This window comes from Perca flavescens, chromosome 16 (genome assembly GCF_004354835.1).
Source record: "Perca flavescens isolate YP-PL-M2 chromosome 16, PFLA_1.0, whole genome shotgun sequence".
In the NCBI taxonomy this organism is placed as follows: domain Eukaryota; kingdom Metazoa; phylum Chordata; class Actinopteri; order Perciformes; family Percidae; genus Perca; species Perca flavescens.
The window spans coordinates 22,682,503-22,699,471 of NC_041346.1; the positions used below are offsets into that span (position 1 = coordinate 22,682,503).

A 16,969-nucleotide genomic window follows, 5' to 3' on the forward strand; every position below is an offset into this window, starting at 1 on the left:
CTACCTGCAGGCTAGTCTTTACTATTTTACTTTTAGTTCACACTTACCACTCTCACACTGTATACCCATTTCCCACTGGCCAAAAAACCAACTAACACCCATTATCTCCTGAACACTGTGCTATTGCAACCACATTTGGTGGACATGTGTAGATATGATATATGATATATATATATATGATAGGTCTGCGTGCCATTTGGCCAATAGGGCAGCATGATCTAAATATAAAGTAAGAATTATCTGTGTATGTACTGTATGCATGTATGACTGTCCTTCACATATGAGAAACATTCATCCAATCAACTTCACACTTGGCAGGTGTATTGAGGACCCAAGGTAGTGCAGTGAATCGAATGTGAAGATGATCGGATGAGCGGTTCTCGCGAAAGCTGCAACCAGGACCTCCAATGTTGCGTTCACAACTTGGTTCTGCTGCCCCGAAGGGTCAAAAAATCCCATATTGCAAGTTTAAGATGGTGTACTCCATTTTAAACCTTGATATGTAAGCGGTATAATCATTTTCACATAGCCACCCAGTTGCACAATAGATGTGGAAGTAGCAATTGGTAAAATTATGGGATAAAAAAACATTAAAAGATGATGCGTCCTGTTAAATATTTTGGCCATTCTATATTTTTTAACCAATAGCTGTCACTTTAAATCACTCTCTAACTTTCCCAACTTGTTTAGACTACCCTCGCTTCACCAAAAAGAAAAAATACACAACCTTCCCCCTCCCTCCTAATAATTTTTGTACAGTCCCTAAACAAGCCACTGTGTTACAGTTACAGTAAATGTGCATCATTTTAGCACCTTACAACAACATCTCAACCCTGAACACAAAAATACAGTAATAAAATAGCAAACACTGCAGAAATCAATCTAAAAACAGTACATAGTGGGGGAAACTCAACTCCATATTTCACACTTCAACAAGCGCGGGTCTGTGTGGTGTTGACACTTTGAATCCAGGGTAGCCAGGTCTGAGAGCCTGCCCCCAAAAGACCTTGTCTCCCCCAGCAGGTTATTCTGGTGTTATTATGAGAACTCAACATGCTCATTATGGTTGTGGCACTGCTTTAGGGGTGGCTGTCTACTCTGGTGTGCCAACACTGAAAATGTTTGTGGTGAAGGAAGTGAGAGCAAGAGAGAGATAGAGAGAGAGAGAGAGAGAGAGAGAGAGAGAGAGAGAGAGAGAGAGGGAGAGAGAGAGAGGGAGACAGAGAGAGAGAGACAGAAAGAGGAGAGAAAAAGGAAACAGGGAGAGATGGAGAAGATTTAGCAGACAAAAGTACAAAGCCAAAAGAAGATAAAGGAGTTGGCGTAGAGTAGGGTGTGACAGATTAGAAGGGAAAAATAAAGAGAAAGACCTCGACATGGAACTGAGCGTAAAAGAAATAACAGCAGGCAGGAGCTTTTTTGACCACTTTCCACCTCCCAGTGCATCACCAAACCATCCCTACACAGGAAGTAGACAGAACCAGGAACACAAACAAGTGGACACAACCACCTGTAAAGGAAAAACACAAACCACCGAGACACTCCAAATACGCACACATGCACATGCACATGTGCGTTCACCCACTCAGCATACACACACATTCCTTGTATCAACAGTCTTCTTGTGTGCAGTGGAGCTGAGAGAGACAGCACTGTCTGGTTCACCACTGCCACCTCCATAACCTCTGCCACTGCTCAGTGTGAAAACACACCTACACAGAGGTGACTGTCTTTACAACTTATTTATTTGTTGGGTGACATGAGGTTAATTTAATGTTCACACATGCTCTGAAAACACAGTTGCTTATGTTACTTTCCTTAGGTGTTTTAAATTGTAAAAACTACACAGACAATGTAAGAAGTTTAAAACAATTCTTGTAGTTTTTGCATATTTCAGTAATTTTTACGACTTACGGTCTTCATCACCTGGAATCAATTCATGCTGCTTATGTAAAACATCTAGATCAATATAAACCATAAGAAACATGTGAACACCCAACCAATCCTAGCAAATAATTCTCTAGCGTTATAGTCTGCAAAACACTGTATTGGTTGTTTATATGTATGTACAGTACACGACTCACTTTAAACACTGATATCCAAACAGCCTGTGTTGCTGTTACTCTTGCCGTGCATCAAAGAACAGTCTTGTGTCCTCACTAGGCCCAGGCTGCAATTTGCGCTCAAGGCGTGTCCCAGCACCCATTGGGCTGTGTCCGCCCTGCGCACCAGTAATGACCCATTCCCTATGGGGAGTGTTTGATCTGGGCTGCCTGTGTGCTTCAGCAGGGCCTATTTCTGGAACGTGTGTGTGTGTGTGTGTGTGGGGGGATAAAGGGAGCTTTCAGACTTGGTGCCAATGACCATAATTAAGAAGCTTTAAGGGGTGGCAGTGAGCGCGCTAGCAAGCGCAGAGTTTGTAATTTGGAAGAATAGGGCAGGATCGCTGTGGCTCATTGGAAGTACATGGGAGGGTCGGGTGGCACCCAGCACTGAAACACAAGGGACAGAGTGTGTGAAGGGGACTGTAAAAAAAGATGTTAATGACTTGCGTCCATTAGCACCCACCCCTGAGGCTGGCTTACCAATGGCCTTGGGCTGAAATGCAGGGAGATTGCCCTCGCTGACACACGCAGTCAGCTCCACCCTAACAGAGCGTCAATCAAGGCGATCTTTCAGTGCCTAAGGCCTCTGGCCAGTCAGCTCAAAGAGTGAGCACAACAGAATCCAAGTCACTTACATCCTTATTACATTGTTTGTCCACTCATGTTGCTGTGTGCAGCATTCATCTGAACAAGCACTTTGCTGTAATATCAATTCATAGAGTGTTTGGTTCATTTAGATTTAGTGAGTTTAATGTGATAAGATCCTCCTACCCATTTATCCACTTCAAATTAATTTAATTACAATCTAAACAGGGTTGATAAAAGGTATTAGTCCTTATTTAGAAACGAGATGATGGGCTGATGCCCAAGCAGGTGTGTTTTCCTCAGAGGCAAAAGTTGACATGGGAGTTGTTAGTACTGTATGTTCATTTGACCTGTCAATTAAAGGATGTCCTCATTTACAACCAGTGTCATCTGGCCATGCTATGCAAATGGTTTTGGTTTTACTTGCCCAGGTTTTGAGATTTTTGCTTCCACCCTAATATGATGGAGGTGAATGAAAATGTATTTGTGGTGCTCACAGCATCAAACTAAATCATTTAAGAAATTAACATCTAGCAACATCTCTCTGGAGAAACTAAGTTCCTGTTACTCTAGATATATGGGCAGACCTTCCTGTGAGGAGTTTTTATTTGAACCACATTAAACTCATAAAAATAGTTCTTATGAAAACTGTTAACTCCTCTTTTTTCCACATTAATTTGGGGAACATCTTGTTAAGCTTACCTGTTCATGAGTCATCTCAAACAGATGATGTCAGGTGGTAATTACCGGCTCTTGTGGCTGTGCAGGTCTTTGGTAGCCCTCATCCCGCAGCAGACCATGACCCCTCCTAAAGTAATGGGAGCTGATCCAGGTGCTGCTCCCTCTCCATTAACACTTCTCTAACACAATAGGTAAGACTAATGTCAACGCAGATGTCTCATTTAGGGAAATGTTGCAAAATATCTGCATGAACTGGCCTAGATTTTGCAGTGTTCAAACCACATTGTGACTATGTGTGTGTGTGTGTGTGTGTGTGTGTGTGTGTGTGACAAAATTAGAGAGAAATTCCCAGTAAATGATCAAGATCTTAAACACCATTGTGAGTGTGCTTTGCAGCGGGTTACTCATATATTCCCATATTCCAAGGGGAGATGAGACACACTTGCCAAGTTTGTAGTGAATAAATAAAGTTATCCTTTGCTGGTAATGTCTCTCTTGAAAAGAAGTGGCTCTAATGACTCAAGGCCATCATAGAGGATTTGCAATCACCCAAATGATTCCACACGTTGAGGGATAATAAGGTGGATACTTTAAGGAGAGTCTCTGGAGGAGCTGTAAGCGTTCCTGTTAGGCAGTGGCAGTCTGTGAAGCGCTGCCCACCTTGTGTTACCGTGGTTCATTCATATGGTTTACCGGTGCATGCATGGGGATTTGGGTAAAATCCATGTGGCCACCCCCTGGAGAAGGCGTGTAGTTGCTCGATGCAACCGCTGGGTTTGTAACTTGACACCTGGCCGTGCGGTGCATTTGCCATCGTTTTACCCACAGAAAGCCTATTTAAAAAGGAAAGGAATGAGTCCAACGCTCCTGACTCCGTAACATCCCTCCAAAAGAACCCAGCTTTCTCTCCGGCTGCGCGTCCCTCACTCTGGATCGGCATAAATGAATGAAACACAGGGGAATATCGAAAGACAATCGCACAGGAAAACTCTCTGTCAAACCAGCCTGCCAGAAGGAATTTATGTCGGGCTTGACAGGCAAATCAACATGAGTTTTTTCCTCTGGAACTTCATCTGAAGCTTGTCAAATGTGTAAAACGGCGACCGGTGTCTTCTGCCCCCTTGCAAAGGAGTCACGCTGTGATTAACGGTCAGGTTTTTGACTGCCAGGACAAATGAATACAAATGAATTTAGGCACCCGAAGGAGAGATTGCAGAACCTCTCATCTAGACACAAAGTAAGTATAATATATTTTAATATATTTGTTGTGTCTTTGTCTCCGATCAGAGGGTGTTGGAAAGAGCTGAGGTGAGTCCGATCACTGACGGGGACTGACTTACAATTTAAGGAACTGCATGCCTCCATGTGCGTAGCCTACCTGTGATGTGCCGGCTGGCTGTGTTCCAGCTCACTATGCAGGAGTGGCGTCCACTGGGGACTACTGAGGCTCTGAATGGGGTCTGTTTGGACCATGGTTGTCATTTGTTTGACATGTAGGCCTACCATAACTTTGCCAAAATAAGTCAATTTGTCCAAATGTTTGCTTCCCCAAATTCTTTTTCTATTTTTTAATAAATCGATCAAATAGACCAAGCATAATTATTCAGATTTAATATTACCATTCTTGTCTGTTTACTTTTGTGCAAGACAGATTGTAATTGCTCAACGAAATATAATTATTTCAATTGTTTGAATCTTTTGTTTAGCAAATATAAAACGGGTGCATGCACCTTTGCCATAGTGTTTACTTAACTGACTCATCTGATAGAACAAGCAAAACATGCAGTTATTCAGACTCATAAAGTTTCAGGAGAAGTTCATCAGCATCCACTGGAGCGTTTGCTAGATGCTTTCCATGTTTTCCCTTTTACGCATTCAGAGCTCACATATTTTTTTTTAAGAAGATGCTTTTAAAGTTAGCTAGGTAAAACTGTGACACCAGCTGAAGATCTGCAACTGACATTGGTTTTACTACTATGAGACATAAAATGCAGATGTTTTATGCATGTGTTTACACAGACAATATCACGTAATATATGGACCGAAATGTTTGGTCTTCCCTTGGCTACACTGTTGACGTTTATTTAGGGAAGTGCATGCACCAGCCAGCTGTTGCACAAAAAGTCATCAATGCATTCATTTATGCAGTCATTCATTAATAAATGCTTGGTTCAGACTTATCTTAAAATCGATATTTGGTTTAATTGTGCAGTGAAGATCTGGTTTAGTGAATGAATCAGTGGCGAGATAGTATGGATGCAGTTGTCTGGGGAGTAGAAAAGTCCGGAGATTTGACCCACAGTTCCGTTAGTTTCTCATGACAACAAGTCTAAATGGTATCTATCAGCTTCATTTATCACACCTGACTGGGCGTTTTACATAAACTGTCATTCATTAAGAAAAATAAGAGGTTCGCATCCTCAGAAAACAGTTGTACTACAACTACATCATTTATATAAGATGTGCATGGATTGCGATGAATTTAGGAGTCTACCTGCGAGGCGTCAGCTGCACGGAGCATCAGTCGTGTCCACATGGTGTCGCCCTTTGTGTCTCTCTCTTCTGGCTTTTCGCAGGCAATTATTCTTTGGCAATGATTTGGTATATTTTGACAATATTTCAAACTTAAAAAACAACTGTGTAGTTTAATATTTTTAAATATAATAAATAGCAACTCAGATAATTTCTGAATTAGTCATTTTTACTCCAATTAGTTAATAATTAGTTTCAAGTCCTTCTTCTGTAGGAATTTTCCTGTGTGTGTGTGTGTGTGTGTGTGTGTGTGTGTGTGTGTGTGTGTGTGTGTGTGTGTGTGTGGGCAGGATGCCTTTGGGAAATCCTTTCAGGCAATCATTGAGTAGTCCAAACTTGTGAAAAATAACGGAAACTATAGTGGCTTCTCAGTGTGTCCTCAATCTTTGACTTGTCAATGGCCTACAGATGGACTGCTGTTTGAGTGTGTGGGGAGGGGTTGATGTTTGTTTTTGAAGATAAAGACAGTTGATGCCAGAAAGGAAGGAAATATATGAAGTATTAATCCGTAGATTATTGCTGCAGATTGTTCAATGTGGCACCAGATATCTTGATGACTGAATTTCTTTGCCACTTAGGCACATTTGCAAACATTTCAACTCAACATCCAGATACTCTCTTTATCAGTGTATCCAGATTTAGTTTTTCCATTAAATGACTTGGCTTTTTGACAGCAAAGGAGATGTGTGTGCTAATCACAGTTAAGTTAATAAGTTAAATGAGTAGAGAAAGATGTTATCAGCAATACAGAGCAGTGTTCTTCACCCTTCTGTCTTTGAAATGTGAGTTCAGTGGCTCACAGCGCAATATATAGGTTACAATGTCTGCTTTAGTGGATGACTTAGGAGGAGGTATTGCTCATCTGGCCTGTATTTTGTCCACTCAGCTTAGAATTCCCTCAGGGAGTCATGTCATAGCTCACTGTTGCAGTATGAAAACCACACCAGACAGGGTCAGTTTACAGATGTCAGCCTTGCTGATTTAAATGTCCACTGTGCACAAATCCACCTCAGTGCAACCGCCTTTAACTGCTCCACAGAAGAAAAATCCCAACCTGTCACGTACACTTTAAAAAGCACGCTAATGAAAATCTAAACAAGCTACTGAGAGCTTTTAATATGAAAAGCCAAAGAAAACAGCGCAGTTTCCCAGGAAACTTGGTCCAGTTTGCATGGATGTAAACAAAATGAGAGTCGTTTTTGCTGGAGTAAAAATCTCAGCATTCATGACTCATTTTCAGAAAGCTGATCTCTCCTCAGCTGATAAGACACTGAATGAGACTGTAACCAGCTGGAAGTCCTGGAGATACACACTCACTCTCGCACACACACACACACACACTAAGCATCCTGAGTAATCACAGCCAGCTGTGTGTGGAGTTGATTGTGATAAAGCTTTATTAGCAACAAGGAACTGGGAGAGAGGCAGACATAGACACCACAAACACACACCATCACACACATACACTTGGATATGTACACACCATGATTGTAATCAGTCAGAACGGTAGGGTAAGCAGCTACTGTTGGTGCAGGGGTTGTTTGCAGAAATATTTCTAAAAAGCTCTTAGCCTGGGTTAGTGCAGGTACATATGTTGATGTAACAGTTACTTACAGTTACTAGTCTTTCCCACATTTGATGTATTTGGAGCTGTTGGCCCACGCCCCTGACTGCCTGCTCCACTCTGGCTTTCAAGCCACAGCTGCTATAGACATTTCCTCCTCCAATATGTGTGTGTGGGTGACCATGTGTGTCTGGATGACCTCCAGCGGTAAACAGTGGCTCCCCTGCATGTCACCAGATCTCACCCCCCCGCTGAGCTCTCAGTCCACTTTCCAATCAGTCTCCTCAGCTCTGCTGCTCACCTGGATGCGGTGAGCATGTTGAAAGGGACCGCTTTGTTTTTGTTTTCCATGCGTGTGTGTGGCTATAAGTACTGTACACATCTTGGTTTGGTTTTGGGAGGAGAGTAGGATAAGTCTACTATAGCAAAGCGTAACTTCAAGCTCTGTGTGTGTGTGTGTGTGTGTGTGTGTGTGTGTGTGTGTGTGTGTGTGTGTGTGTGTGTGTGTGTGTGCGCTCTTCTTTGCTCTGAGTTGTAAGTGTTTTTGCAGAATCCAGTTCCCATTTGTTAGTCACATGGTTTCAGTAGCTTAAATGCAAAAATGCTAAACATATGGTTTTGTTTGAGTCTGTGTTTTGGTGTGATGTTAAAATTGATTACACATTATTATTACATCCTTTCATGATACCAGTTTTGTAATCTCTCAGTCTATTTCATGATTTTGTAATCTGTTAAAACACATGCAATCTATCTGTAGACAATTTATTAACACTTACAACTGCAGACTCGATCATTAAAACCCTTAATTAATGCCTTATTAACAACTGTACCTACTGAATGTATGAGTTATTAGCCAGTGAGAAACCCAGGGACCTTTATTCATGGCTTACTAACATTTATGACTGTAGAAAGGACAAACACTTTTTTAACAATCTTGGAACCCAAATTTTCTCTTATGAATGACTTGTGAATAAAGCATTCGTTAAGATTTGATTTATTATTTATGAAGAGTTCCTTATTAGAAAATATCACCAAAATATTTTAAAAGTTAAACAATTGTATGTTTATGTGACTTCTGCCTCTTTCTAACATCTTCTCTTCTCTTCCCCCAGGAGAGCCCTATTGCTCTGTACCGTATTATATTGTACTTGTTACCTGGGACTTACACAAGTACACTCTGAAGGTAAGACGTGACTTAATGTCACCTCCACTTCACTTCACTTTCTCACCTCTTTCCTCTCCCTGAAAATTTACCAGTGGAAAAGCTCTAAAAGTTATTGGAGCACTGGGGGGATTTTGGAGTCTTTTCTATGACTATTTGGTCATTGCCCAAACATGTAAACACATTGCCATGAAAATTGGGCCAACTCTTGGCATGACGACAAGTCTTGAGTAAGCTGAGTGAGCAAGGGAGTGATCAGATCGTAGATTTAGAGCTGAACGTTTCAGAGAAATGATGGTCTCACTTCTCTGATTTACAGCATACAGTAAACATGACGTAAAGGTCACAACTTCATTTTTATATTTACAGTGTATCAAATGAAACATTTTAAGGAGTCGCTATTAGTGATGAAAATACAGGAAATTATCACCCGGATCTTTCCTCAACGTTTCAGCTCATTGTCTAGCTCTGCAACTTAACTGTTTTGGTTCACTCTCACCGCTCTCATTGTGTTGTTTTCGGACTCAGCAGCTGTCGGTGAACATAGTGGAGCATTTAGCTGCTAAAGAGACAGATATTTCCCTCGGGAGTTGTTGGAGACCAATAAAAGAGCTGAAAGAGAGTGAATATTGAACTTACATCCATGAGGTAGACAGAAACATGACTCTAAATGAATGATATTGTTGCCCCGTAACTGCTGGATGTGTAAATTAGCAACGCATTTTTTTATTGTAGGTTTGGTGAAAAAGGTGAAGGGCAGGTTGCCAGATTTTCCGCCCGATTAGGCTAGTTGTTATATGATTGGGCAGGTAAAAATGTTTTTGGGCGGCTTATGATCATTTCAGCTACCCTGTGTACCATTCAGAGGTTTCCCCTGATGAAAATGTATTGATACAGTCCATTGAATCGGCCTTTTCTCTCCTCCAATTATCATGATTGAGACTGACAGGAAGCTGAAAACTAATGAAAACAAATGTCATCTCAGATCATTACAACAAGGCTGAAACCTTTTCTTCAATTTAACCTCACAGCTCTGTGATAAAAGCCTTGTAAAAGCTTACATCTGTTCTTTTAAGTGATGACTTTTATATTTGAAAAAACAAATCTCTTTCCTAAATGTAAAAAAAAAAGTGCTATGACAATATACTGTTGCTGGTTTTAGTCCCTGATTGGGCTACTTGGCGTCAGTCAAATCTGGCAACACTGTCTATGACCGACATCACTGTTGCAGGGTTGTCCCTGCTGTGCTCAAAATCCAGCTGTGGACCTCTGCTGCATGGTATACAGTAACTCTCTCTCACCTTGTTTTGTGTCTCTCTCTACACTGTCAACTGTCAAATAAAGGCCTAGTGGATGAGTTGCATACCATAAAAGGGCTCTTAACAAAAGAAGGAAAATGTAAAGAAACAATATTTTGCCATGTTTTGTATCTTATTAAAATCATGATTTCAAATGTAATACTATGGGAATTCATGTGATGTGTGGATGATAATATAAATGGCTCACTGTAGACCTGCGTAGGCCAGCCAAAGAGAGATCTTTTGAATGTGTCCGAATGAATCGGTGACTTCATCCTCTACAAGGGATAACATTACAGACTGAAGAGCCTTGGACTTTCTCTCTGTCCTACTTGAGTGACTTGGCACAGATCAAGGCTATGAACTCGAGCCATGTGTTAAACACAAGTCTGTCTCTTTGTGTGTGTTCACATCCATACAGTATGCTGTACTGTATATCTAAAACCACATGGTTAATGCATATCCCAGTAATAGTGCAAGTGGTACTGAAATAAAGAAGTTTGGAGACAGGAGTCTATGTACAGACCAGATAAATGTAATGCACCCCCCTGCCATACTGCCAAATCCTGTTGTCCTTTACTGCTGAAGAGACCACACTGAATTCACTGTGGATACACTATATCCCATGAAGGTCTTGTTTCCTCTGGCTATTTAACAAAGCCCTAATGTATTGAGGCAAGGGAAAATCTTACAGCCTAATACAGAGCATGGCAAGGCCATTAAGAACTGGCTATATAGGAGAGGCATATCTGCATTTGCCTCACTTTTCACTGTGCAAAAAAATGATGTGATTGAGTACAATGAAACACATGAAATCAGATTCAAAATGTGTTCCTGGTGTGCATCAATAGCATTCACTAATTCCCGACTAGACAGATTATTTAAATGTTTTTGTTTGACATTAAATGTGAGAAGAGAACTCTTTCTGCAAAAAACATTTCAGTTCTGAGCAGCTTCCTCACTCAGGTCTAATTCCTTGATCACTACCACGACTACAAGGGATCAAATACCCCCTCAACTTTTTTTTAAACTTTCCGTGCAATTATATATTTCCAAAGTCTGAACCCCTTGTCAGTGGTCTAATGAAGCAAGCCTTGTATTATAGAAAGACAAGCATCTCATTGATGTCCTTTCTCTCCATGGCTTACCAGTACAGCAACTACTAGGACATCCCATCTGTCTAGCCCCTCATCTTTCCTACTTTCTGTCATGTCATCAACATAGTCTTTTCACAAGCAGGGCTTCTATACACATGTCCCCATTAGGCAAGGCCCAGTAACCACAGGTCAGAGTGAGCAGAGAGACAATAAAGATGTTGAGGGGCCTGGGTCTGAGATCACAGGTCATATAGAGAATGGGACCCCTGAGACTGAAATGTTGAATAGAAAGTCAAAGTTGGCAGAGAGGCTGGAAACTGTATTCTGCCTCCAGGCAGGGTGATGCTATACTAACTTGTGGTTATTGTGGCCATGTTCTGAATTTCCAAACTGGCTCTATTGATGAGAAGGGCAGAGAGAAGCAGGGAAGAGGGGGGGGTTTCTGATGATGCCGATGTCCTTTCGCTCATGAATCCCCTAGAGCCTTAAAACAAAAATGCCATGCCTTGATATCAGTGATGCAAGAACCTGAACTCTGTCCCTTGTTCCTCAAAATTTCAGAAACACATATTGTTAGCTTAGTCTTTCGTTCTCCTGTAGTGGATTGTGCTGGCCAGTTACAAAGAGAGGATTAGGTCCTTTAGCCCGATTGTGGGTTCCTGGTACTGGCTGCTTTGGCCTTGACTGAGCTCCCCTCAAAATTACCTCTATCAGCCGTCATGTTTCCATCAGCACAGGGTGAACACCAACAACAAGGTCTTGCTCCATGCCACACATGACCACGGGGGTTTAGTGGTCAGTTATTGGCAATGGAGTCCCTAAAACGAATATGGTGAAGGAATGAATACATTTCCTTCATTATTTTTTCTCTCTTTCTCTGTTTCTGGGCGCTATGTAACTTGATTATCACACACTACTTTGCATGTTTTAAGTGAAAGTCAGAGTTCTCATGTTCATATTTCATTTAATTAATCCCATATTAATAAATTTTTGCTTCATGTAAAAAAAAAAAAAAAAAAAAAAATATATATATATATATATATATATATATATATATATATATATATATATATATATATATATATATATATATACATATAATATATACAATTTTGGGTGAGCAACTCCTTTAAGATTCTACAGGCCTGTATCAATAAACATGCTATAATCTGAGGACATCTGTTGTGGGCATGTTTAAAGCTATTTTATGCTTCACAAGAGTAATATTGTCATATGGTCAAAATTATGCCAGAACTTTCCATATTCGAGAGAAGCGTGAGGCTGCAAACCGCTGACATTTGAAACAGAGGCCACCACAGCCCCTCTGTGCAGCATCTACCAACTCAGAGCAACCAACCTAGGTCACTCCACTCCCCTATCATCAGCCTAGTTTAATGTCTTTGTGGACCTATACATAGTCATTTGTTTGGGCTTAAAGTTGCACTAGACATCGTGGTGGCCTTAAAACCCAGTGAGTTTATTATTCTTTGGATTTTTATTTTTTTGCATCAACCATTTTTTTTTCCCATCTGGTCATCCTGCAGTGTTTGAGCTCCATTACTTTGTGACCTGCTGTTCTCTGTTGGCTCAAAGACCAGTCTATACATGATGTATGTGATGCTGCTATGCCTCTCATACATGACAGCAAAAAATTAGATTGGTTTTATTTTGTTAATGGAAAGTTCTTGGAAAATTGGCTCATTTGCCATTGTAGTCAATCCAACAGTTGCCACTGCCAAAGAAAGCTAAAATATTTTTGATGAGCCTCACTTGTTTCAGGAAGAGAACATTCTCACAATGAGTCCAGAATGTCCTATTAATAATTTGAAGATGTTTAACGGTTAATCTTAGCATGATTGCTCTCATCCTAATCTGCTAACCGTTTGTTTGTTTGTTTGTGTGTGTGTGTGTGTGTGTGTGTGTGTGTGTGTGTGTGTGTGTGTGTGTGTGTGTGTGTGTGTGTGTGTGTGTGTGTGTGTGTGTGTGTGTGTGTGTGTGTGTGTTGTTGCTCAAGTGGTCCTGTTTCTGAGTGTTACTATTTCAACAAAACTGAGGCTAGTACTCTGCCCATTTTCCCCTGTGTTTCACTCCCAGTTAGAATGGAGGATTTCACTGAAGTGTGATGAGTGTTGTGTTTAGGGACAACACAATTTGGGCACATTTGGGTTTCTTATTAGTCCAGATGCTCAGTGGGAAACTCATTACTCTCCTGTGTCCTGCCAATTGGCCTGCGGTATCCCTTGTGTGATTTTTGATTTTTTTTAAATAAAACAGACTTATAATGAAGTATGAAAAGAATGATTAAGGATCAACCAAACAGCTGCGACCAGAAGGATAATGTAAAGTCCTCAAACTTTAAATGAATTGTAAAATACAGTATACTCCAGGTACTAAAGAGACTACATAATTATAGGCTTTGTGTGTGTGTAACCTTTATGAAAAAATGTATCATTATTTGCACCTCTAACACTGCTCTCCCTTTTATCCAGATGTGGACATCATTCAAAAGTTGGGGCTCAAGGGAGAGAAACCGTCACGCTCGGTGCCAGCAGGGGTCATTCCATTCAGATCGGGGATCATCCTCAACCAGCGGGCGCACATTGAAACTCCATTGCGCTCACTCTTCCCAGCGGCCATCTGGCCGAACCTGGCACTGGTCCTGAGTGTGCGCTCACACCGTGTCAACAGTGCTTTCCTCTTCACCCTGCTCTCAGGCCGCAAGAAGCTCCTTCTTGGTCTGCAGCTTGCACCGGGCAATCTGGTCCTTCACACGGGACCAAACACCTCAGTGGCACTCCCCTATGAGCCCCATGATGGTCAGTGGCACCAGCTGGCGGTGGGAATTAATGGACAGAGAGTGACTCTATATGCCTCCTGCGGAGAGCAGAGTGTTCATGCAGATTTTGGGTGGGACAGTGAGGAGGGACTGGCTCCAGAGCTCCAGGGCTCTTTCCTGCTGGGGCGGACAAGCCAACAGCAAGCCTCAGCACACTTTGAAGGAGCCATCTGTCAGTTTGACCTGGTCCCTTCTGCACAAGCAGCTCACAACTACTGCAGGTACATTAAGAAACAGTGCAGGGAAGCTGACACATACAGGCCTAACCTTCCTCCCTTGTTGCCTATCCTACAACGAGAAACAAACATCACAGCTACCGCTGCTACCCCTAAACGTGGTGGCCCAGAAACGCCCAGGAAGACCACGGGGCTGAGCCTTGCCAGGAGTGTTGCCGCTGCTGCCTCGGCTGTCAGATATGTGGCCCCCACCCAAACAATAAAGCCCAGCCCTGGGACAATTTCTACACCCCTTCTGGGAACTGTGATGCCAGTCACAGTCCAGCTTGGTATGGCCTCCCCGCCTCCAAAGGCCAGGACTGAAAGTGTCACAGCACCACTTGGGACAAGAGCACCCCCGACAAAACCACCAAACCCAAAACCCACCCCCTCTAAAGCTTCAAATCAGAAACCCTCCAAACAAACCCCCCCAAAGCCCACTCCTCATAACAACTCCAAAAAGACGATTGCAGGAACAGACAAGAAGAAGAAACCTACTATTCCAGCCACTACTACCACCAAACCCTCCAAGACCAAGCCTGACTCTGCCTTATCAGAACAAGGTGCAGTCCCAAAGAAACCACAACCCACCACGGCCAAGAAAACATCTCCCAAACCTAAAGTTACGCCATCCAAAGCCACTCCGTCCAAACCCAAAACAAATTCTGTCAAAGTTGTCCCTTCTAAACCATCGATATACAAAGTTAACCCCTCAAAATCAACAATCTCCAAAACTACAACTGCTAAAACCTCCAAGCCAGTCTCCAAACAGGTCATCAAACCTACGAAGCAAACCAAAACCACCAAGGCTACAGTCACCCCACAACCAACCAGACCTTCGTACAACCCAGTAACACCACCTGCTACTGATGGCTTCCAGAGCTGGGAGGTGCCACCTACTCAGTTCTCCCTGCTGGCTGGACCTATAGGACAGAAAGGAGAAGCAGGCCCATGGGTAAGCACGTCTGGTCTATTGGGTTGGTTAGTGAGTGTGTGTGTTTGTGTGTGTGTGTGTGTGTGTGTGTGACACAACAAAAGCATATTAAGTAAATTTACAATTGATGCATTCATGTGCTTGAGCGCTCTTTTTCGATCAAGAGCTAGCTAACACTACATGCTTTAAGGATTTAATGTGCCTGGTAGACAGGTGGGGAACACAGAAGCATAGCAATAAAAAGGGGCCCTGGCTATGGATTATATTAGAAGAAAAGAGGAATATACATAGAAAAAGTGTCATAAAATAGTTTCTGAGGCTGACAAGGTGCCAATGTAGCATAGATAAGTTTGATGCATTATGGTCCTCTTTTCCACTCTGGCTGTAGCACTAAAGGTTCTGCAAAATCAAGATGAAGAAACACACTGTATGCCTAAGCTGTTCATGCTGGCAGTTGTGATGGTGAGTTTGATGGTTTACTTAAGTAAAGTGGTGAAGAGTGAAATACACTCCATTAGGGACATCCCAGTCTGTGCTGGTCTTTGTCACTAGTGAAAGACCAGGTTTGATTTTAGTGCTGATCTGGGCTGGAGAGACCACAAAGATATGTAGGTTAATGTAACACTATGTCCTTTCCCACAAAGGTTAGTAATCTTACTTTTTCCTCCTTCCTTTCCTCCTTCCTCTGTGCACTGAACCCTCCAGGCTGGGTGTGACGTGTCAGGTCTGACGCCTTGCCGTCTCTGCACCAGATTCCTCTGTCATATAGTGCTAGTGGAGGTCTCATGGCCCTCCTTTTAAAGCTAGGTCAAGGGTCAAAACAGTCAGTAAACACCATAATTTTTAAGCTTCTTAATGTAGCGCAAAGGTAGGCTAGGCCCATAGTACACTGAGGCAGCCAGGTCTATTTTCACCTTTTGTCACACCCAGCATCCCAGTTGCATCTTGACTGACCGCTTGAGATAAAATTTAGCTTCAGTTGATTTTATTTGTGAGTAAACTGTGACTGCTTCCCGACAGAAAATATACACATGCACACTTACATTTGTGCTCGGCCAAAGAGCAGAAAAAAAGGATTTGTTGACTACTCAATAGGAGATATGGAGTTCAGAATGTTGATAGACAAATCATTTGTGTTTGGGAGCTGCATCGCGTTATAAGCTCTACATAATTGTCTAGACTGTTCTTCACCTCATCTTCAAATGTGGCCTGACTAATCCCACCTCAGTGTCTCTTCAGCACGTTCTGGGTGTGTTTGCACTTATGTCCAATGATTGAGTCATTTTAGTGTAAGGTGTGAGCAGGGCCTGTATGTTTGATATGTGTGCCTTTCTTATTCTTTGTAGTGGTCTGTAATTTGCTGCTGTAGATTGTGGTGTGTCAAGGGTTGGCTAATTTACATCTATGTTGATGTCTACACCAGACGTGACTGTTATTACGTTGAACCAAATTACTGGCATTTAGAAGGCAATACCTGCAATCTCGAAATGAAGTGCTGTAATCTAGCAGAGAAAAGAGATTGTAGAAAGATGATAAAAGGAAGTTATAAGGTCATTTAGTGAAGGACTGTCTGACACATTTATTGCTGATACTATACTGAGGAGGCCTAACCAACTTTTGTCTTGTTATGCCAATTATATGATAAAATACCCCAATCTGAGACCACAAAACTGAACGCCCAACCATAGAAAACTGTAGCATGTACTCCAGTTGTCTCAGAATCTGTATTAATGATGTAGGCTTAATGTAAAAATGTGTATCTTTTTGTCTGGATTCTGATTTAAATGACATTTGACAGGATCACATACAATATTTAGCCTCACATATGGATTTATTCTGTGAATAAATCAGGGATTAAACAGGTGCTTCCTGTCAAAGTCTGTGTGTAGGCCTATTTGTATGCATATGTGTGTCTCTGTGTTGCCATATAGTGCCTCGGGAGATCCCAGATGAACCCCGT

At 41.9% G+C, this 16,969-nt stretch overlaps 1 protein-coding gene across 1 annotated transcript in view; it reads left to right on the forward strand.

Annotated features, from left to right (window-relative positions):
- Nucleotides 1-4,187: 4,187 nt before the first annotated feature.
- col27a1a (collagen, type XXVII, alpha 1a) overlaps nt 4,188-16,969 on the forward strand; it is a 77,501-nt gene continuing 64,719 nt past the window's right edge. The window contains exons 1-3 of the mRNA XM_028601756.1: nt 4,188-4,608; nt 8,580-8,650; nt 13,514-15,030. Of these exons, the coding sequence (XP_028457557.1) occupies nt 4,556-4,608; nt 8,580-8,650; nt 13,514-15,030 (1,641 nt within the window). The 5' untranslated portion in view covers nt 4,188-4,555. The remainder of the gene's footprint in view (nt 4,609-8,579; nt 8,651-13,513; nt 15,031-16,969) is intronic.